Below are 24896 nucleotides of genomic sequence, written 5' to 3' on the forward strand. Positions count from 1 at the left end.
AACATTACACCAAACTCAAGCATTGGACCTATTCCTTAAAAAGTCTTACTCCCAAACCATCTTTAAGAGTCTCTAAAAGTATAAAATTTAATTAGCTTTGGTTCACTCAGTGTTTATTTTTGGCCAAATAATAGCTCTTTGATTAGCCAGAATGAGGTCCCCCAAGTAGCAAATTTCTTACTTATTTCTCCAGCTCACCAAGATACAAAACTCAATGAAGAAATTAAACACTATTTGTTGGCAGCAGATAATACAGATGGCTGAAATCTCCTATCATTACAGTAACTTGCCTCTGTGCCATGGCATTTATAAACTGAGGTACAGCTTATTATCAACACATTGACTCCAACCCCTTTCTACACCAGCCCCAACTCACCAATATTGCCAGCCTGGTCAATCCCTGGTCAATGAGTATCTTTATCCTCATTCTCATTGTTGATTCTATTATCACATATTGTGATAAAAAGCCATATACTGGCTTTTTATCAGAGTATTGGTAGTTTAGCCACAACCACAAGAAATATCAGAAAAGGAAAGGTTAAAGGGGTCTACTTTTGACACCTTCCCAGCTATTCTGGAAATACAAGTTTCTACCAAAGTTGTCTTATGCCATGTTGGGCTAGAAAAATTCATAAACATTCTTAAGATTTTGAATTCTTACATGTCAAAAGAATATGATAACACAGTAACTTCCATAAATATTAAGGTATCATTTGAGCAGTGACTTAAGTTCATTTAGTGTGTTTAAGGTTCATTAGTGTGCAATATTTAAATCTGTCCCAACAATAACTTTGTCTTTTTTTTTTTTTGGCAATACTGGGGTTTGAATTCAGTACCTACATCTCGAGCCACTCCATGCCCTTTTGTGTGAAGCGTTTTTCACAATAGAGTCTTGTGAACGATTTGCCTGGGCTGGCTTCGAACCACAATCCTCCTGATCTTTGCCTCCTAGACAGTTAGGATTACAGACATGAGCTGTCAGTGCCTGGCAATGATTTTTATACTACGATTTCTTTAAATGGATACTAAAATTTAGTGTTAGAATCTAGGCTCTTGAAGACAAGTTCTTACCATCATTTCCATCATAATGTTTCAGAAAATCTTTTGTTTGTGGGAAGGAGATTGGGGGGTGACTATGCTAATGGGTATGGAATTTGTTTTTTGGAGTGGAAAAAAAGGTCTAACCTTAAGTTTATGGTCATGTACAGTCCTGTGAACATGTTTAAAAATTAAGTTATACCCTTCAAATGGGTAAATGATATATAAATTATCTTGATAAAAAGATGTTTAAAATATTTTATCTCATTCTAATTGCTATTGTATTACATGTTTTAAAATACTTTCTAAAACATTGTTAAAGTACATATTAAAGAAAAACCTAATACAATAAAGACATAAACAGAAACCTGAACATCCTAAATTAAGTCGGGTATCAGAATATTGAAAACAAACCACAACCACCTATGGGTCAGAAATGACTGAAAGTTAAGAGTCCTTATTATCAGATAACAATCACCAAACAAAGAAATAGATTGCATATGATTTCTTCAGAAAGACTATTTAAAATAATCTTGAAATGCAAGGTTTTGTTTCTATACACAAAAATATCAATGAAGTCCTCAACAGCATGAGCACTTATTCATCATACTCGATATGATAAATAACGTCTTCAGCAGCAGCAACTGAGTATGAATTAGACGTAGAGGGTACATTGTCCAATTTATTTGTGTTCTCTTTGGAATTATGATTTACATTTCCATTAGTCCTTTTATAAGAATTGCCATTCTTCAGTGGAGTTTTGCCACGTGAATGTCCAGCAGAAGCTCTAGTAACACTATGTATGTGTGCTTCAAACCAAGCACCAAGGCCAACATCTGTGGCATCCACCAATTCATTTACCTAAAAAAGGTTTAAAATTAGTTAATGAAGCTTAATTTCATCTATTGCTTCAAAAACCTTACTGTAACTCACATTATTTAAGAACTATTATGGTAAACAGTATTTGCAGCTACTCATGTTTCAAGTGATTAGAGATATATCAAAACTATTCTTTCTGGATTGTACTATCTTAAAGTTGCTATTTACTAATATGAAACTTAATCTTCCTCCAATTTCCTTCATTGAAACAGGTATTTTAACTACTGTGTATCCATGTCTATACTACACTTTGAAAGTATAATTCTTATGTAACTAAGGATCATTCTTGCAAAAGTCATCCAATAAGAATGCTAATAAAAAAACACTTTAAACTATGATTTTCAGACTTTGCTCCATTAACATCTTCATAATTCTAAAGATAACTACATAGTCAGTTCATCCAGAGAACAGTATTAAATAGAAAATTAAACTTGAAAATAAAAGAGTTAGGTAGAAGAACAAAGGGAAGAGTCTAGTAAACTCATCTTTACAAATGGGAACATTTAGTTATTAACTCACAAGGCAAATCCTCGAAGAATAAAGATAAAATGTAAGAGCAGGGATACAATATACAAAAATGGACAGACAGTTGAGTAGATGATCCAGAATTAAACCATGTAATTTGACAAAAAGAAAACTCAATATTAAAACATAAGATAAAATAGAGAATTAAGAGTTAAGAAATGAAAGCACATTTTAAGAAATCACCTCCAAAAACATCTGAGGACATCATTGTAAAAGGAAGAAGCCCTTTCAGGCCAACAACAAAGAGAAACCTTTTCTATCTTTAAGTCCTTAAAAAGAAAAACTGAAATCACCGACACACGATCATCATCTCATCAAGATGACCACTTAATGTTATATTAATATAATTCTGACAGATGGTATGCCTTAGAGAAGAATGTATATACTAAAAATTAAATACTCATGCCATATATTATACAATTTCTTTTTTTTAATACAAGTTTCTTTACTTAGGTTTGTTTAACCCTAACAAACTTAATAATTTAAAGACTCTCAGAAGTTAACTCGCTATAGGTGAAAGATAATAAAAATGGAAAGCTAGGTATTTGAAGACATCTTAACCTTGAAACTTGTGTTTTTGCCATTACACCAAGAAGCTTGATAAGACAGATAAACAGAAATTTCGAAAGTAAGTGATGAACTCAGAAATGAGGTGTTAAGGACTGGGTGTGTGGCTCAAATGGTAGAGCACTTGCTTAGCAGGTGTAAAGCCTTGAGATCAGTCTCTAGAACTGCAAAATATAAAGAAATGAGTTATTAAAAATGAAAAAAGATTCCAAATCACCACACTGACACAGAAGGTGAAGAGGGTACTGAGAAGCCAAAAAAGTATTAACTTTCACTATCAGGAGAGGTACAACAGTTAATGGAAGGCAATAATGAACACAATAGCAATGAAATCACTTGAAAGAAAGTTCAATATAACATAAGAATGAAAAGTTTAGGAGAAAAGAGAAAGATCTAAGAGCCAGTCAGGTTAGGTATGACTAAGAGTCAGAGATGAGACATGTTACATATTGCATAAATTCATGTATTAAATGGACATAGGCACATTTCTTCCATAATAGTCACTGACAATGTAAAGGCATTTAGCCTCTTATAGACAACACAGCTAAAACCAAAAAAAAAATAATCTGTGTTAAGGTTTATGATACTTGGAAAAATCAACTGAGGTTACTACTCTTTCACTGCAAATTGAAATGTAAGATTTCATATAGCACTACACAAATACTGCTGTAGAATCAAATGTAGCATATAGTCAATGCTAAAACACTGATGACAGTGAAAACATCTGGCATGGTGGTATACAACTGTTATCCCAACACTAGGAAGGCAGAGGCAGGAGGATCACAAATTCAAGGCCAGCCTGGGCTATAGAATGAGGTCCTATCTCAAAAAAAAAAAAACAAACAAAAACCCATTAGGCAGACTGGTGGAATGGATTAAGTGGTACAGCACCTGCCTAGCAAACATGAGGCCCTAAAGTTCAAATCCCAGAACCAAAAAAAAAAAAAAATTAAGCAATATAAAGCTTAATATGGAGCAGTAAAAATGTAATATTGAACCGGAAGGCAGATCTACCTACATATATAACTGGAAAAATGAACTACAAGCTTTATTATCCTAGAAACCATAGTGAACCATTCACAATAATGAATACAAACAGGTGGGGGTGCTCTTACATTCAAAAGTTTCTGCACATCACACAGACATACTAAAGCCAAATTTAAATGGGTCAAACTGCACATAAGAGATGAGCTCTTTTAAAGAGCATGAGTTTTAATGGCAATTCAGAAGAAAACTACTTAAACCCATATAATTAACATGAAAACAGGATACTGCCATGGTGACTTTCTAAGTAATCTAGAAGAAATTAAGAACTGAAGTAATTAGCTAGAAAATAACAAAAATGAAATGACAGCTGGGCATCATAGTACAGATCTATAATCCCAGCACTTGGAAGGAAAAAAGATCATTTTGAGTTTAAGGCCAGACTGGAATACATAGTGAATTCAAGGCCAGCCTGGGCTACATAGCCAGACCCCAGGACCCTATCTAAAGAAGAGAGAAAGGGAGAAGGGAGGTAACAGGGAGAGAGGGAAAGAGAGACAGACACAGAGAGACAGAGAAAAAGACACATAGAGAAAGATATAGAGACAAAAGAAGAAAATTGAATGTGGGAGTATTTCGATTGTATTACAGGATTTTAATTTATGAAAATAAGTAAAGGGCAAACAGCTAATGTCACTGGAAGAAGAATTATTTAACATTTCCCAAGGAAGGCACACAAGGACACAGAGGGAAACAGCAGACTTGGTCAAGAGACAAAAGACACTAAGGGAAATCACAGCCCAGAGCCTTTACTGTATTTTCCATGGGAAAGGCAGGATAGGGCAAACAGGGTAAGACTAGCTAGCTTGAATAATGTCAGTGGGCAGTAGTCTCCAGTTGGCTGGTACCTGGCCATGGATGATCAGGGTAGAAGAATATTGGACTGATGTGTGAAAGTTAGATGAGGAACGTGTTCCAGGATACAGAATCAGGACTGTTTGCTTTGTATGTGAAAGGAAGGCTCACTGACAAGTTGTTAACTATCTCTAAGAACTAGCTAGACCTTTCAATTCCCAATGCCAAACTAACAAAATATAAAGGAATTAGCTAGTCCTAGGGAGGACAGTCTCTCCCCAGCCAGCAAGGCCCCTCAAAGATATCAAAACCTCATAAAACATGGAATGTTAAAAATAAATATGGAGCTCAAAAGTCATGTGGGGAGTAAGTCAACCACATGAGCTGAATTTATCCATACTAAAAAATACAGCCATATATTGAGAAAAATCTTCCATGTCCAAATATTTGAAATTCAAGAAAAACCAACAATTTGAAAACACACAAATACAACAAAACAAAACAAAACAAAACAAAAAACCCTCTGAAATATAGGAAGCAAGGAAGAACAATTTTAAAAATAATGCTAAATACCAAATACTGGAGGGATTTCTTGAGAATGTTTCTTTGTTCCTCTTGGGTTTGTTTAGTTTTGTTTGAAACACAGTCTCACTAGTTTGTCCAGAATGACCTTGAACTCATAGTCCACCTGTCTCAGCTTCCCAAGTAGCTGAGATGATTGAGTATACTTCTAAACACTTCATTTGTTCTATGGAAAACACTCCACAGCTCTGCAGATAAACCTGAGGGCAAGTCCTTTTTTACGTATTACCTACAAGGCATAACCTTGAAGAAGCTAACTTGTCCCAGCTTCATACTTTGCAATGTTAGAACATACCTTGAAGTGTATTTGAGGTAAGGTAAAAAAAATCCATATAATGTGCCAACCTAGTTAGGAAGCATACAATATGTACAAATGAAACAACTGTCTTTTTTTTTTTTTTTGGTGGCACTGGGGTTTAAATTTAGGGCCTCACACTTGCTAGGCAGGCACTCTTACCACTTGAGCTACTTTGCCAGCCCTACATCAACTGTCTTCTTACACCAAATATCAACATCTCATTAAAACTCAGCACAGTCTTATTTTCCCATTGCTTGGTAAACATTAACAGTTTACACTTTAAATACATTATCTCCTTTAATAATTATAATACAAAACCATTTCTATTTTCCAGTAAGGTTCAGACATGAAATACACTCACCTTCAAAAGATACATAGCTAGAAAATATGTGAACTGAGAACATCAGTTTATCTAACATAATGTGACTTATTCACTTATACTGTTTCTTTAGTTACAAATCAAAAAAATACAGTACATTTCTGTTTATACAGAGTTCAGAAACAGGCAAATCAGGGTTGCATAAATAGGTTAAATATCAGAAATAGGTTCTGAAAGATTAACAGTAGGATAAAAGACATTATTATCACAGCAGTTTGGGTAGTAGTTACAGGTAGAGAAGAGGAAGTTATAATCAGGAAGGGGTACACAGGAAGTTCCTATGACACTGCTATTCTGTTTTGTAATTTGGATGGTGTTTATAAACACTGACTTCCTACTATTTCATTAAACTATTCTTTTTGTATTGTCTATAGATTTCACAATCAAAAAAAGGTTAAGTATCAAGAATTGCAGCCATAGCAGCTGTTGCAAATTCTACAGCAAACTCTTCCACCACCAGTGTGTTCCAAATGCTTCTGACTAATCTCGCAACAATTAGAGAATTATAGAAAGCTCTATATTTATAAAATGCAAGTCTGGAGCTAGTGGTATAGGGGTATAGCTCAGTAATAGAGCAAGTGCTTAGCATGTGCAAGGCCTGGGGTTCAATTCCCAGAACCACTACCACCAAAGACAAAACATAAGCATAATTTTGATATATTAATCAAACTTGCACAACAATAAACAAAATTTAAAGTAAATTCAAAACAATCCAAAAGTAGCAAGTTCTAAGCTGTTTTCAGTTTAGCTTAAAAAAAGTTAGCATTTTATAAAATTCCAACAAAGCCAGAGACAGTATCATTTGTGTACTGTTCTATTCATTATACCTAGTACAAATATATGCTAGATATGCAAATATTCATTAAATGAATGAAGTATCCATGGCATGAATGAACTTTTTTTTTTTTTGGTGGTATTGGGGCTTGAACTCATGGCCTAGCACTCTACCACTTGAGCCATGCCCAAATAAGTACTTGTAAATATTTTTTACTATTCCCTATGTCAAACTCACTCATTTCACTTCTTTTATACTATGAGCATCTAACAACATTTTTAGAACAATTTAAATAAATTTTTTTGTGTAGTTACTTCAATCTATATCAGTAACTATCGTTTAGAATATGTTGGGGGCTACATTATTTATAGCATTTTAGATGTGAAGTAACATAGGAGATCAAATGAAAATATGTATTAAGATTATGACAATCATATTTTACCTTACCATTTTAATATCACTCTTTTCATTGTAGAGTCTTTATTCTTAGTAAAGCTAGGGTTTATGCACATTGATAATATACATGACAATTATATCAGTTTCAATTCAGTGAGACGAAATTCAATTTCTGCACAACTGTAAGCCTGATATTCAATAAACCACTGGAATCTGAAAATAATGATCCTAATGAAAGCATAGTGAAATGAATAAGATTATTTCTTTCCTTTTCTCAAGACAGCCACACCTACTTGTTTTCCAAAATGACCCCAATGTCTTGATATCAACATACCTGATTTACACATAATCTCAAAACTTCATTCTTCAAAACAATAAAGTAGTCTTCCAACACTGCTGCAGGATATTGTCTCTTTAACTCTCATGTTTTCCTAGTAAGAAAAAGAGTTAATTGATTTTATCTACAGCTTCAAAAAGAAGTGTTTGTAGAGTACTTCACTTTAACCTCCTCTGGTGTATGGTCCTATTTTCTTTCTAAATGGCCTCTGCTTATATGTACATTCACAAGAAACTGGTCTCAAACTGTGACTCTATCTGGTAGCAATTAATGGAAATAGATAACAACAGTGTCCTTTTCATCCTTTACAGAATGTTAAGTCTTTTCTCGAGGGTCTGCATAGCTTATAGCTTTAGATTGACATGACACTGGCTTTCAGTTACAGCTTTGGGTGAAAGCAGAAGGATTTCTCAGATGTCTCAAAGCTCTTGGAGACCAAAGCTCAGAAGAGGCATTTGTCTCTTTGGGCTGCTTCTAATGAGCAGATGCTGCAGGGTAGGTCTCTCAATTTCCACAGAGAGGGCCACAAAGAGACCAGTGGGACAGAAAGAATGACATTTTCACAAAAATAACATTGCGTGGGTGAAGGGACTTACTGACTCAGGACGGTAATTTTCTTGGTTGGACTTGATGGTCAGTAAGAACCACTGTGTCCTCTCTAGTAAAAGCAAACTTTCCTTTTAGGTGACAGGGACAGTGGATGCTGAAAATTATGGAATGAAGTCCCTGGGCCTTCAATGATTAAACTGCTGTAAATTAGCCCCTATAAAGTGTGAACAAGAGCTTCCCTTACACCTTTATTTAATCTATTCAGACAATTTCATTCTCAGTTCACTTTTTTTCTTTAATGAGTTGCTTCAGAATCAACCCACTTCACCTGCAGAGTTACATTTTTATTCTAATTTCCCTGCCACAAGCTCTTTTCCTTATTATTTATTATTTCTTACAACTCTTCCTGTCTTCCAATGCAGAAATAGCAACATAGTTGATAATAGGGGCCTCTCCAGATTTCCCTGGAGGTAGTAGGTAATTCATATTGTATTACTTTTCTAAACCTGGAAAAACTACGACTTCTAAGAGTTTAAGATTTTCAAGGCTTTCTGCTGGCTTGTTTCAGTCACCGACCTAACTAATGAGGATAGTTCTGCTGGGTTGGTGGAGATGTGCAAAAGGTTTATTGCATATCCCAACCTAAAAGAAATGATTTCCAATCCAAAAATCTTAATTGTTCAAAAGCTCACATTTTCCAAACATTATTAGTTCATGTATATTTAGTTGTATCTCTTACTTGTTGAACAAGCTAAGTTTAGATCTATTAAATTGCTCTTATTAAAAATGTATTAAATAAACCTTAAATGAATTAGTTAAAATATACTAATCAAAAAATACTTTTAGTTAAAATTATAAGTGAATTCTTAAATTTCAGAGGACCCACCAGATTGAGGACCACTGAGAAAGGGAGTTTAAATGTAAGTAGATGACCCCAAAGTTTCCTTGCAGTCCTGGCAGCCTTCCATGACAACCCTGGGCAGAGACTGCCATTGGCTGCCACAAATGGCCCCAAATCTAGGAGGACCCAAGAAGGCAACCACTGGAGATCCGAGCATCAGTTAGGTTTCTGAATTCTGATAATTTGCACTTCAGTAAACTTGCTGTGTTTTCCAGTAGGTTTCCTGTGTGCATGAGCACACAGAAAATTTAATGGTAGAAGGATTCAGGTGGGTTCTTTCTAAAAATTTCACTGCCGATTCAAAGATTGATTTGTTAAGAAACGTGATCGCTGTTCCAATTTAATGACTTCCTTTAAGACCAACTACACTGAATTAAGGTTCTGGCTTCAATCTGCTTGATCAATGAGACAAAGCAGGCAGAAATGTTCTTTGCATAACCAGAATGACTAACTGTGACATCAGAAAAGTGTCAGATACATCAGCCCACTGATTTCCTTTTCCCTAAAATTCTCACCATAGGTGAAGTTCACAAATGTTGCATCAGCTCCTATTGTTGTGGAGTGAGCCCTTAGTTGATAAATGGATTTCTGAAGAAAAAACCCTTGAGAATCAAATTTTAATTAGCTATCAATAGTCATAAAATATTCATCATTCATAACTACACAATTTCACTGCTAGGAACTTATTCAAATGAAATAATCATAAATGTATGCAAAGATTTTTCTATCAGAATATTAATCACAGTTTTGTTTTCTTTTTAATAACAACAGTGAAAAAGTTGATTATAATCTAAATGTCCAAGAAGAGGAAATTGCCTAAGTTAATTACTACATAAAATAAATAGAGTCACCAGAGGCACCTGCACACCCATGTTTATTGCAGCACTATTCACAATAGCCAAGTTATGGAAACAGCCAAGATGCCCCACCACTGATGAATGGATTAAGAAAATGTGGTATCTATACACAATGGAATTTTATGCAGCCATGAAGAAGAACGAAATGTTATCATTTGCTGGTAAATGGATGGAATTGGAGAACATCATTCTGAGTGAGGTTAGCCTGGCCCAAAAGACCAAAAATTGTATGTTCTCCCTCATATGTGGACATTAGATGAAGGACAAACACAACAATGGGATTGGACTATGAGCACATGATAAAAGTGAGAGCACACAAGGGAGAGGTGAGGATAGGTAAGACACTTAAAATATTAGCTAGCATTTGTTGCCCTTAATGCAAGAAACTAAAGCAGATACCTTAAAAGCAACATTGGCCAATAGGAAAAGGAGACCAGGAACTAGAGAAAAGGGTAGATAAAAAAGAATTAACCTAGAAGGTAACACACATGCACAGGAAATCAATGTGAGTCAACTCCCTGTATAGTTATCCTTATCACAACCAGCAAAAACACTTGTTTCTTCCTATTATTGCTTATACTCTGAGATAAGGCCAAAATAGTTTCTGCTGGGTATTGAGGGGGTGGGGGGGAGAGGGAGGGGGCAGAGTGGGTGGTAAGGGAGGGGGTGGGGGCAGGGGGGAGAAATGACCCAAGTCTTGTATGCACATATGAATAATAAAATAAAATTTTAAAAAATGGAGTCAATGTTAAGAATTAAGTGCAAGACTTTGGAGGAAAATATGGTAGGATCAGAAGCCACTCAACTAATGACTAGTTTTGCAATCCTGAGCAAGATATTAAATATTTCTATCTCTTCATTTGATAATATCTTCCTTACAGAAGGAATAAAATTGTACAACTTAGGCACACCATGAAGCACTGCATCAGCTATATGGTAAGAGCTAATTAATTAACTAATGATCATCATTATAATAAACAAGAAATTAAATACCAGTACTAAAGTTATATTATTAAAGAATACTTAAATATGGGTGAATGTTTGTAATGTATTAACTCAGAAAAACTAGTAATGAAGTGTAGAATATAGTAAATAATCCTAATTTTTAAAACATATGTTTACGGCCATAAAAATAACAGGATCAATATAACCAACCTTAATAGTATTTACTCCTATGGACAGAATTGTAGTTAATATCTGCTTTATTCTTCATGTTTTGCTCCAACAATTGTATTACCTACTGCAAAGTAAACATGTTTTGCAAACATGTAAAATGGTGACTGCTCCCCTCCAAAATGAAAAACAAAATAATTTGCTTTAAAGCAGAACAGGTTGCATTGTATCCACTTGAGTGGATTAGAGGAAGCTGCAAGGAGGATGTTGTACATGAAATGAACCTCCAAATATATGCAAGCCTTGGCCAGGTGTGGACAAGAAGGGCATCTCAAAGGAAGAATAGAAAGAAAGGAAGTGCAAAGAATACATGTATGAAACTTATTTAGGGGATGGCACATGTGAAGTTCAGTGTCTATGAAGTACAGGTAAGAGTTTCTGGTGTCCACAGCAGAGAGAAACTGAAGGCCAAGTCTAAGAATTTGGGCATAATCTAAATGCCCAAATCATTTAGAAGAGCTTGCTAAGGAAAACGAAGGAAAGAAAGGTCAACAGCACTTCCATGACTGACCATGTGAGAGAAGCCGAGGCTTCTGCATTCTACATAGTTCTTCCTGTTCCTTTCCCCTCTGCCCTGTTTATGTTATTGCCTTAATTTGTATGGTAGTTTTCCAACATGCACTTCATGTTATAGATTTAACAAACCCATTAAACCAGGTAAAGCAGATATTCCCAGTTTGCTGATGAAGTTTATTAAAGTTAGGAGTATAATAAATATACTCCTTAGGAGAACTCTGTCACAATAGCCATGGGGCCCCAATGTAGATCACAGTGCTAAACATGCAGAATAGAAATACAAACTTAAGTGCTAGTAAATACAAATATTGCTTAAACAAGTAACAGTGTTAGTCTGGGTGTGGTGGTACACTTCTATAATCCCAACACTGGGGAGGCTGAGACAGGAGGATTATGTTTTCAAGGCCAGCCTGGGCTACATAGTGAGTTTGAGGCCAGCCTGGGCTGTATAGTGAGACCCTGGTTTTAAAAAAACTGAAAACCAAACACTAAAAACCAGGTAGTAGCAGTGATTGCTTGTAAGAAGAAAATGCCAAGGATTATATGTATAAAGTGTCAAGAAACAGAGTATGAAAAATGTGGGGAAATTTGATATATCATGGAGAAAATTTAAAAAATGGATGCAGCCATCACATCAAAATCAATTGATTTAAAAAACATCTAACTTATATAACAAAATATAATAAGAAAGACTGCTTTATAATTATCTTGAGTTATTGAAACACTTCATACATTTCTGTTTTTTATATTACATTAAATTACCACTGTTAAATCCGTCTAGCTTAGTTCTCATCTCCATGGTTCAACAGGGTCAAAATGTATTTTAGACACTAAAGAGAGAAAGAGTGATCTGAGAAACAACCTACCAGACTCTTGGATCCCATGTAATGCCCTTCTCTACAGATAAACAGCAACTTATCATCTTAGTATGTAAACTAGAGACACTAAAATTTTCCTCAAAGGTCCATTATTGAGCTTTCCTGTGGAAAGAAGTTTACACAATATTTTGCCTAAGTCATGAAGGAAAAGTTTGAGTTTGAACTTTGATTTGTTAAATTATTAGATAATGGCTTATTATTCCACAGAAATTATGAGTTGAGTTGTAGCCAATTTAAAATTAAACATTACCAAACCCACTTCTAAAACACTATAGGTACTGACCCAGGGCAAATGACTATGACCTTGAAATACACTATGTTTAAAAACAGGGAAGTCAAATTTAATAAGCCTCAGCATGAGCACATTTTACAATAGTATTTATAAGGAATCCGCTAGAGTTTAATGGGTACTTTAGGATGGAAATAATAATCTAACTTCAGGTATTTGTGACAAAGGAAATGGAAAGCTCTCCACAGCTAAAATGATATTATAATTTCTAGATTTTATCTACTTGTTAGATATGTGTATGTATATGTACACATGTAAAGAAGCATGTGAAGAGAGAGGGAGACAGAAGTAGAGAGATGGAGAGGGAAAAAGTTAAATATAATTTTAAAATTATAAGGACAAGATAGATGACAATTATATTTATTTTCCTTTAAACACTAATGAAAATCATTTTAGAAATATATTTAAGAGATCACTCATCACTTCAAAATGATTTTTAAAAAAAATCACTAATAAAATTTCAAATACTTATGATAATTACATACATAATTTATGTATTCATTTATATTTTTATTCTCTTATATATCAATGTATTCATACATTCATTTATTGATATGCTTCTTTATGTAATCATCCATTATGCATTTATGCATCTATATATTTATTACTTTGTTCTTGTGTTCATTTTTTATTTTTAGTCATTTATGGGTGTGGAGGATGTGCACGTGGCTGGGGTGAAAGTCTTCCTAGAGGAATCAAAGGCTCTGGTGACCTAGTGGCACTCTGGAATGAGTGTGATCCAAAAGAAACTGGGGTTGTCATTGAGACTGTTTACAAGGTAGAGGCCAGAGGCAGTAGACACCCAGTCAGAGGAGCTGTAGAAGCCAATGGGGACAAGGTAGTGACAAAGCCATCATCCATAGGCTGTCCAGAAGACCTAGACATAACTCCATGCAGCTATAGTCACCTGAGTTATGACAAAGGAGCCCAGTATGAAGGATGGAGAAAAGATAGCCTCTTTAACAAATGGTGCTGGGAAAACTAGATATCTGCCTATAGAGGACTGATACAAGATCTCCGTCTTTCACCCTGTACTAATATCAATTAAAAGTAGTTCAAGACATTAATGTAATGAAAGAAACTTTGAAACTATTCCAGGAAAGAATAGAAAAAATACTGGAGCATACAGGAATAGGAAGGGACTTCCTAAATAGTACCTCAATGGCACAGCAACTAAAAAAAAATTGACAAATGGTATTGAATGAAACTAAAAGAGTTCTTCACCATAAAGAAAACAGTTATCAGACTGAAGAGGCAGCAGCTCACAGAATGGGGGAAATCTTTGACAGCTATATATCTGACAAGAGATTAATAGCCACAATTTAAAGAGAGCTAAAAAAAAATCTCCCAAACAATTAATGCGCCACTGAAGAAATGCATAAATGAATTGAACAGAAATATCTCAAAGGAAGAAGTAAAAATGGCCCAAAATCATGAAGAAATATTCAACATCCCTGGTCTTAGAAGAAGTGCTCATAAAAACCACATTAAGATTCCACCTTAATTCTATTAGAATAGCTATCATCAAGAACACAAACAAGAATAAATGTTGGCAAAGATGTGAGGGAAAAGGAACCCTTAACCATTATTGGTGGTAATGTAAACTAGTATAACCACTATGGAAAGCAGTTTGGAAGATCCTCAAAAAACTAAAAATAGAACTACCATATGATCCAACGTTACCACTCCTAAGCATCTATCTGAAGGAATGTAAGTCAGGATACAGTGAAGATTTTTGTACACTTATGTTTTCTGCAGCATTATTCACAATAGCTAACTTAAGGAAAAAGCCCAGCTGTCACATAACTGATAACTGAATTAAAAAACGTGATATGTATATATAATGGAATATTTATTCATCCATAAAGAAGAATGAAATTTGGCTATTCACGGGTAAATGGATGGACCTAGAGAACAAGAAGTTAAGTGAAGCAAACCGGGTTCAGAAAGACAAAGTTTGCATGCTTTTTCTTATTTATGGAAGATAGACCCCAATATAAATAAAAACATTATTGTGCATATATATATATATGTCATATGTTTTATATCATATACATATACATATAAATATTATATATGATATATATAAAATAATGTCTGTATATATGCATATGAGAAAGGGAGATGAACAATACAGGGTAGGGGGGAAAGTGTGATGTTAAACTGATTAAAGTACCATACATTTGCAGGTAAAATACCGAGGCAAAATCACCATGAACCATGAACAGACAACCAATGAAGAACAGGAATGTAAAACAGGTCATGTTAAGGAGAGGCTAACAGTGTGAGCGGGAGGGTCAATGAAGAGGTTAAAGGAGGGTGAATATTTCAGAGATACTTTGTATACGTGTATGAATATGGAACACTGAAACCTGTCAGTCATTTTAAGAAGGGGAGTGGTAGAAAAGAGAGAATACTCCAGGACATGAACCGAAATGGGGTACTATACATATATGTGGAAATATCACAACAAAACTGTCTAACTATCATATACTAATAAAAACACATACAAAGGTAAAGACATCAGAATTTATCTCTTGGTTATCAACACACTTCAGTAAGATATAGAAATTTACTTGTTATTTTAATGAATATCACCTTTTAGGTTATTTATCATTTTATAAGCCACCAGATAAAAGACACTGCATTTTGTTAACCATCCAAGTTAGTTTTTAACTGATTGTCTCAATCTCATAATTATTTATAATTCCATAGAGATGGACTTTACCTTACTTTGTAGTAGAAACAATGAAGAAGAAACAGAAATAGTTCCAGTATTTATTTCTGATATTAAAAAATTCAGACAGTGTGCATACCCTTGAATGTTCACAATTGTTGTAGATCTTAAAAGTTGTAAATCTTAAAAGGTGCTATAGTCTCAATTGCTTGCTAAAAAAACCCAAAAGATTCATAGCTGTATACAGCCTAAAGGCAGTTTTTACACTTTTATTAGAGTATTTAATTTTGTCTTTATGTTTTCAATTTCATATTTCACTTACACTGTATAAGAAGAGATCAAAGATCAAAGAGATCAAAGAGTGAAAGCTCAGATGGGGAAAAAAACACAACAAACCCATGCAAAATACTCTAGACAAAAACACAGTTTGCAGGTGGAGGAACTTTTGGTAGGGGGCCACCCAACTTTTGCACTCTGATTGGTTGGTACCCATGAAGAAAATGGCCCAATCAAAGTTGGCCTAAGGGTTCCTTCTCGTCCAATCAGAACAAGCCCCCTGGTAGGCCTCATTTGAATACGGAGTCTATAAAAGGGCCGCTTGGGCCGACTCCGCCATTTTCTCCTGTCTTTCGGCTGGGGTGCGCGTATCTCTCTGCGTCCCGGCCTCCAGCGTGGAAGGAAGCCGCTCAGGTGGACGCCACGCGGAACCGGAGATGCAGAACCAGATCTGCTGCCTCCCGGAAAGCGTCCAGTGCCTCTTCATTCTCCAGCATGTCATCCCGGGTGAGTCTTGTCGTTATTAAAGTTTGCTTGGGAGGTTGTGACCACGGGCCCTAGACACTCCCTTACTGGAGGGTGGAGTGGGGAAGGAAGAATGAATGAGCTGCTTTTTCCTATGGGTGTGTGGATGTGTTCCTGGAATGGGGTGCTGGTGGTGCCGGGTGCCCTCTTTAAGGAACTGCCTGACCTCCTTGTCATCTCTAGGTAAGGAGAGGAACCTTAGGCTGGGCAGGAGAAAGAGTGGCTCCGCTAGCCACTAATTGTCCACTAGCTTGGTCCCAGATTTATCCGTCTGGGGCCATTCTGGGCATAGGGAGTCACCTGGAATTGTTAGAGGTTCAGGTTCAGCGTGTCAGGAGCCTAGCCTGCAGGTGGGTGAAACACCGGGCGAGTCACCTCTTCCTGTTGGCCACGGGCACTAGGGTGCCCTGACACTTGTTATTTCTGCATTTGAGAGTTTTTTTGTTGCGTCTCTTGTTGTTTAGAAGGCTTAGTTTTCTTTTTTTTTTTCTTTTTTTTTTTTTCATTTTTCTTTTATTATTCATATGTGCATACAAGGCTTGGTTTATTTCTCCCCCCTGCCCCCACCCCCTCCCTTACCACCCACTCCACCCCCTCCCGCTCCCCCCCTCAATACCCAGCAGAAACTATTTTGCCCTTATCTCTAATTTTGTTGTAGAGAGAGTATAAGCAATAATAGGAAGGAACAAGGGGTTTTGCTGGTTGAGATAAGGATAGCTATACAGGGCATTGACTCACATTGATTTCCTGTGCATGGGTGTTACCTTCTAGGTTAATTCTTTTTAATCTAACCTTTTCTCTAGTTCCTGGTCCCCTTTTCCTATTGGCCTCAGTTGCTTTAAGGTATCTGCTTTAGTTTCTCTGCATTAAGGGCAACAAATGCTAGCTAGTTTTTTAGGTGTCTTACCTATCCTCACCCCTCCCTTGTGTGCTCTTGCTTTTATCATGTGCTCATAGTCCAATCCCATTGTTGTGTTTGCCCTTGATCTAATGTCCACATATGAGGGAGAACATACGATTTTTGGTCTTTTGAGCCAGGCTAACCTCACTCAGAATGATGTTCTCCAATTCCATCCATTTACCAGCGAATGATAACATTTCGTTCTTCTTCATGGCTGCATAAAATTCCATTGTGTATAGATACCACATTTTCTTAATCCATTCGTCAGTGCTGGGGCATCTTGGCTGTTTCCATAACTTGGCTATTGTGAATAGTGCCGCAATAAACATGGATGTGCAGGTGCCTCTGGAGTAACAGTCTTTTGGGTATATCCCCAAGAGTGGTATTGCTGGATCAAATGGTAGATCGATGTCCAGCTTTTTAAGTAGCCTCCAAATTTTTTTCCAGAGTGGTTGTACTAGTCTACATTCCCACCAACAGTGTAAGAGGGTTCCTTTTTCCCCGCATCCTCGCCAACACCTGTTGTTGGTGGTGTTGCTGATGATGGCTATTCTAACAGGGGTGAGGTGGAATCTTAGTGTGGTTTTAATTTGCATTTCCTTTATTGCTAGAGATGGTGAGCATTTTTTCATGTGTTTTCTGGCCATTTGAATTTCTTCTTTTGAGAAAGTTCTGTTTAGTTCACATGCCCATTTCTTTATTGGTTCATTAGTTTTGGGAGAATTTAGTTTTTTAAGTTCCCTGTATATTCTGGTTATCAGTCCTTTGTCTGATGTATAATTGGCAAATATTTTCTCCCACTCTGTGGGTGTTCTCTTCAGTTTAGAGACCATTTCTTTTGATGAACAGAAGCTTTTTAGTTTTATGAGGTCCCATTTATCTATGCTATCTCTTAGTTGCTGTGCTGCTGGGGTTTCATTGAGAAAGTTCTTACCTATACCTACTAACTCCAGAGTATTTCCTACTCTTTCTTGTATCAACTTAAGAGTTTGGGGTCTGATATTAAGATCCGTGATCCATTTTGAGTTAATCTTGGTATAGGGTGATATACATGGATCTAGTTTCAGTTTTTTGCAGACTGCTAACCAGTTTTCCCAGCAGTTTTTGTTGAAGAGGCTGCTATTTCTCCATCGTATATTTTTAGCTCCTTTGTCAAAGATAAGTTGCTTATAGTTGTGTGGCTTCATATCTGGATCCTCTATTCTGTTCCACTGGTCTTCATGTCTGTTTTTGTGCCAGTACCATGCTGTTTGTATTATTATTGCTTTGTAATATAGTTTGAAGTCAGGTATTGTGATACCTCCTGCATTGTTCTTTTGACTGAGTATTGCCTTGGCTATTCGTGGCCTCTTGTGTTTCCATATAAATTTAACAGTAGATTTTTCAATCTCTTTGATGAATGTCATTGGAATTTTGATGGGAATTGCATTAAACATGTAGATTACTTTTGGGAGTATAAACATTTTTACTATGTTGATTCTACCAATCCATGAGCATGGGAGATCTCTCCACTTTCTATAGTCTTCCTCAATCTCTTTCTTCAGAAGTGTATAGTTTTCCTTGTAGAGGTCTTTCACATCTTTTGTTAGGTTTACACCTAGGTATTTGATTTTTTTTGAGGCTATTGTAAATGGAATTGTTTTCATACATTCTTTTTCCGTTTGCTCCTTGTTAGTGTATAGAAATGCTAATGATTTTTCTATGTTGATTTTATATCCTGCTACCTTGCTATAGCTATTGATGATGTCTAGAAGCTTCTGAGTAGAGTTTTTTGGGTCTTTAAGGTATAGGATCATGTCGTCTGCAAATAGGGATATTTTGACAGTTTCTTTACCTATTTGTATTCCTTTTATTCCTTCTTCTTGCCTAATTGCTGTGGCTAGGAATTCCAGTACTATGTTGAATAGGAGTGGAGATAGTGGGCATCCTTGTCTGGTTCCTGATTTTAGAGGGAATGGTTTTAATTTTTCTCCGTTAAGTATAATGCTGGCTGTAGGTTTGTCATATATAGCTTTTATAATGTTGAGGAACTTTCCTTCTATTCCTAGTTTTCTTAGAGCTTTTATCATGAAATGATGTTGGATCTTATCAAAGGCTTTTTCTGCATCTATTGAGATGATCAAGTGGTTTTTGTCTTTGCTTCTGTTAATGTGGTTTATTATGTTTATTGATTTTCGTATGTTGAACCACCCCTGCATCCCTGGGATGAAGCCTACCTGGTCGTGGTGAATAATCTTTTTGATGTGTTGCTGAATTCGATTTGCCATTATTTTGTTGAGGATTTTTGCATCAATGTTCATTAAGGAGATTGGCCTATAGTTCTCCTTTTTGGAGGTGTCTTTGCCTGGTTTTGGGATAAGTGTAATAGTGGCTTCATAAAATGTGTTTGGCAGTTTTCCTTCCCTTTCTATTTCATGGAACAGTTTAAGGAGGGTTGGTATCAGTTCTTCTTTAAAGGTTTGATAGAATTCAGCAGAGAATCCATCAGGTCCTGGACTTTTCTTTTTGGGGAGACTCTTGATTGCTGCTTCAATTTCATTTTGTGTTATAGGTCTATTCAGGTGATTAATTTCCTCTTGGTTCAGTTTTGGATGATCATATGTATCTAGAAATCTGTCCATTTCTTTTAGATTTTCAAATTTATTTGAATATAGGTTCTCAAAGTAGTCTCTGATGATTTCCTGGACTTCCATGGTGTTTGTTGTTATCTCCCCTTTTGCATTCCTGATTCTACTAATTTGGGTTTTTTCTCTCCTCATTTTAGTCAGGTTTGCCAGGGGTCTATCAATCTTGTTTATTTTTTCAAAGAACCAACTTTTTGTTTCATTAATTCTTTGTATGGTTTTTTTGGTTTCTATTTCGTTGATTTCAGCTCTTATTTTTATTATTTCTCTCCTTCTATTTGTTTTGGGATTTGCTTGTTCTTGTTTTTCTAGGAGTTTGAGATGTATCATTAGGTCATTGATTTGGGATCTTTCAATCTTTTTAATATATGCACTCATGGCTATAAACTTTCCTCTCAAGACTGCCTTAGCTGTGTCCCATAGGTTCCGGTAGGTTGTGTTTTCATTTTCATTGACTTCTAGGAAGTTTTTAATTTCCTCTTTTATTGCATCGATGATCCATTCTTCATTAAGTAATGAGTTATTTAGTTTCCAGCTGTTTGCATGTTTTTTGTCTTTACTTTTGTTGTTGAGTTCTACTTTTACTGCATTGTGGTCAGATAGTATGCATGGTATTATTTCTATTTTCTTATATTTGCTGAGGCTTGCTTTGTGCCCTAGGATATGATCTATTTTGGAGAAGGTTCCATGGGCTGCTGAGAAGAATGTATATTGTGTAGAGGTTGGATGAAATGTTCTGTAGACATCTACTAGGTCCACTTGATCTATTGCATATTTTAGATCTTGGATTTCTTTATTGAGTTTTTGTTTGGATGACCTATCTATTGATGATAATGGAGTGTTAAAGTCTCCCACAACCACTGTGTTGGCGTTTATATATGCTTTTAGGTCTTTCAGGGTATGTTTGATGAAATTGGGTGCGTTGACATTGGGTGCGTACAGATTGATGATTATTATTTCCTTTTGGTCTATTTCCCCTTTTATTAGTATGGAATGTCCTTCTTTATCTCGTTTGATCAATGTAGGTTTGAAGTCTACTTTGTCAGAGATAAGTATTGCTACTCCTGCTTGTTTTCGGGGGCCATTGGCTTGGTAAATCTTCTTCCAGCCTTTCATCCTAAGCATATGCTTATTTCTGTCAGTGAGATGAGTCTCCTGTAAGCAACAAATTGTTGGATCTTCTTTTTTAATCCATTTTGTCAAACGGTGTCTTTTGATGGGTGAATTAAGTCCATTAACATTAAGTGTTAGTACTGATAGGTATGTGGTGATTCCTGCCATTTAGTTATCTTAGTTGTTTGAAGCTTTGATTGTGTGTACCTAACTTGATGTTACTCTCTACTGTCTTGCTTTTTCTTATCCTGTGGTTTGGTGCTGCCTGCCTTTTCATGGTTAAGTTGGGTGTCACTTTCTGTGTGCAGGATCCCTTGCAGAATCTTTTGTAATGGTGGCTTTGTGGTCACATATTGTTTTAGTTTCTGCTTATCATGGAAGACTTTTATTGCTCCATCTATTTTGAATGATAGCTTTGCTGGGTAGAGTATCCTGGGGTTGAAGTTATTTTCATTCAGTGCCCGGAAGATCTCACCCCACGCTCTTCTTGCTTTTAATGTTTCTGTTGAGAAGTCTGCTGTGATTTTGATGGGTTTACCTTTGTATGTTACTTGTTTTTTCTCTCTTGCAGCCTTCAATATTCTTTCCTTAGTTTCTGAACTTGTTGTTTTAATGATGATATGTCGTGGAGTAGTTCTATTTTGATCTGGTCTGTTTGGTGTCCTGGAGGCCTCTTGCATTTGTATGGGAATATCTTTCTCTAGATTTGGGAAATTTTCCATTATTATTTTGTTGAATATATTACGCATTCCCTTCGCTTGCACCTCTTCTCCTTCTTCGATGCCCATGATTCTCAAGTTTGGTCTTTTGATGGAGTCGGTGAGTTCTTGCATTTTCTTTTCACAGGTCTTGAGTTGTTTAATTAATAGTTCTTCGGTTTTTCCTTTAATTACCATTTCATCTTCAAGTTCTGAGATTCTGTCTTCTGTTTGTTCTATTCTGCTGGATTGGCCTTCCGTTTTGTTTTGCAGTTCTGTTTCGTTCTTTTTTCTGAGGTTTTCCATATCCTGGCTGTTTTCTTCTTTATTGTTGTCTATTTTTGTCCTGAGTTCATTTATCCATTTATTCATTGTGTTCTCTCTTTCACATTGGTGTTTATACAGTGCTTCTATGGTTTCCTTTATTTCTTCTTTTGCTTTTTCAAATTCTCTATTTTTATTGTCTTGGAATTTCTTGAGTGTCTCCTGTACATTTTGGTTGACCCTATCCAGTATCATCTCTATAAAATTCTCATTGAGTACTTGTAGTATGTCTTCTTTTAAATTATTCTTGTGGGCTTCATTGGGTCCTTTGGCATAGTTTATCTTCATTTTGTTGGAGTCTGGATCTGAGTTTCTGTTCTCTTCATTCCCCTCTGGTTCCTGTACTAATTTTTTGCTGTGGGGAAACTGGTTTCCTTGTTTTTTCTGTCTTCCTGTCATTGTCCTTGGTGTTGTTACTGTCCCTGTACTGTGTGTAATTAAGTATTTTCTAGCTTGTAATAATAACAATGGTAATATTGAGAATGGAAGAGTGAGCTGAGATGGAAAGCAAGAAGTTAAAGAAAAGGGGAAAACAAATATACAGACAAGAGGGAGAAAGCAGAACAAGGTATCAGACAAGAGAGTTTCAAAGGTATAAACAGGGAGTGTTAGTGTACTAATCGTCAGTAAGCTGAACAGACAATAGAGTGACAGAGAGAGGATTGAAAATCAAAGATAAAAAAAATAAAAAATAAGTATATGAAAGTAATATCTATTTATAAAAATGAATTAAAATAAAATGGCAAATAGAAAATTAAAAAAAAAAACAAAAAACCAAAAAACTTCCAAGTTTATATGCAATGCAATTTCAGTCTTAATAATTTGGATGTCCGTCTCAATCTCCAGTCCTGGAGTTGGTGCCTCAGATGTTGTTCTGTAGTTGTCTCATCAAAGGGGATGCATAAAGTAGAACAAAACTACACTCACACACACACAGAAGAAAAAAAAAAAGCCCCACCAAGTGTCCCCAGTTCAAATGCAATACAGTTTCAGTAAGTTTTTCGGCTTGCAGGTGTAATTCGGTTGTTCTCTCATCAAAGGTAGGGAGAAAAAGAAAAAAAAAAAGCGTCTGGAGGCAGTTCTGAGAGTGGTACCTGCAACTGTGGCTTGCCTGCCTGCTGCTCTCAGCCTGTAGCTGGCAGCGTTATTTATGCAGATCTCTGGGGTGAGCTTAGCACTCACCTGGTCCCACAGGCTTTGTTTGCTCAGAGTTCTCCTGTGCGGGGGAGGGGGGCCTCTGCTACAGGCTTTTCCCTTTCCAAGCACTGGGAAAGGCGACACTGCCCCGCGTTGTCAGGCCTGCGTGTTTATTTACAGTTCACGTGGGAAGTGGGTCTTCCCTCCTCTCACAACGTCCCCGCTCCTGGTTGCTGGCGCGCCCCGCTCCCGCCAGAGGCTCTCCGGCCCGCCCGGCTCGTTTATTTACAGTCCCGGGAAGGATTCCCTTCCCCCAATCTTCAGCGCTCAGGGCGCCCCACCCTCTTTCCAGCGTGTCTTAACTGTTCTTATTGCTTAGTACTCAGTTTCTCTTTTTTTCCCGGGTGGACGTCAGTCTGTCCAGGGGGCTATGCTGCTCTGGCCCAGGCTTGTCTGTGGGGCTACCGCGGTACCGTGAAGCTCACCTGGTCCGCGTCTTCCCAAGCCGTATGGGCGCCGGCCACTGGCGGCCCGGGGGCCTCCTCGGTTCTCCGTTTAACGTGAAGTGGAGATTCTCTGCGCCGGCTGGAGATGTGGAGGAGTCAAAGTTATGCCTTTTCTCGGTGATTATGCCTGCAAAGTGTGTCTCCAGCGTCTCTCCAAGATTTCACTCTAGGAGGGTCGCTTTCTGCTTCCTACCTCTAGCCGCCATCTTGGAATTCTGCTCAAGTCATTCTTAAAGTGAGATTTCCTGTAATAGTGAAACATCATTTGGTAGACAGAAAACAGGAAAATGGTGAATGTTGAGAAAGATGGTAAAAAGCCAGAGGCAGCTAGACAGTAACACATGGGATCATGCTGGAAATAAGAAAATCACAGCAATACAGGTAACTGTTGGAAAGCTTGCTGACTGAAGTCAGAAGCTGGATTGGCTGGTGCAGAGCCACTGGAAGTTGTTTTATCTGGATGACATGGAAAGATGTAAAAAGGTTACCCAGGCAGGCAGAGTTATAAGGCTGGAAATTCAGTATGGCACAGGGGAGTAGCCAGGAGGGATATTTATACATAAAGTGATTGAAAAGGAATGGATAGAAAATAGTAATTGCTAAGAGACAGGAGGGAGAGAAGGCAAAAGGAAGGAAGAAAGAAGACTAAAGGGTAAGCTGGCAACAAACTTACACTTATAGTAGATACATTAGTAAATAATACCTAAAATATTGAGCCAATCTATTTTAAATTATAGACACAATTAAATTTTTAGTTCATTTACAAATGTCATATAGTAAAAGGAATTAAATAACAACCGCAATGACTTGTCCAAGGCTGCAGAATTGGCAGCAGTGGTCAATCATACTTACATTAATTTGTTTTTTTTCTGTAAGTTTCCTAAGCATGTTCTTTTCTTACCTGTATTCATTCAAGTAATTCTAGTAGGCTAGTTTGAGATGGCTCCATTGCTAAAAATGACACTGAAGGACTGAAGGACAGACTGAGGGAGGTCCCAAAAAGCAATAAATGGTCAAGGAGACACTTCTCCTCCCTAGGAAATGCCTGTTTGCATCTGAAAGGCATCTCCACCCTCAGGCAATGCAAACTAGGCTATAAAACCCACTCCCCACCCTGACCCACAGGATCACTGGGTTTCCGGGTCCCCTGGCATTCTCCAACATGCAGTCTTTCTCTTCTCTTTTCTCCAACTAAATTCTCTGCAAATAAAATCTTTCTGAACTCTGCTTTTGGAGTCTGCCTGTGCTTTCATTCTCAGAGCAGGCTCAAGAACCCTGAGCATCTGAAATTCCTGCGCATGTCATCTGTGCATCACCACCTTCATCTTTCTTTTATG

The 24896-nt window shown here is 36.7% G+C and overlaps 1 protein-coding gene across 1 annotated transcript in view; it reads right to left on the minus strand.

Moving 5' to 3' along the window:
- Window positions 1-23765, minus strand: part of LOC109677642 (E3 ubiquitin-protein ligase UHRF2-like) — a 98250-nt gene extending 74485 nt beyond the window's left edge. Inside the window, 2 exon segments of the mRNA XM_074052186.1 lie at window positions 23539-23710; window positions 23753-23765. Coding sequence (XP_073908287.1) covers window positions 23539-23710; window positions 23753-23765 — 185 coding nt within the window.
- Between the last annotated feature and the right edge of the window lie 1131 nt (window positions 23766-24896).

Source organism: Castor canadensis, chromosome 13 (genome assembly GCF_047511655.1).
Source record: "Castor canadensis chromosome 13, mCasCan1.hap1v2, whole genome shotgun sequence".
NCBI lineage: Eukaryota > Metazoa > Chordata > Mammalia > Rodentia > Castoridae > Castor > Castor canadensis.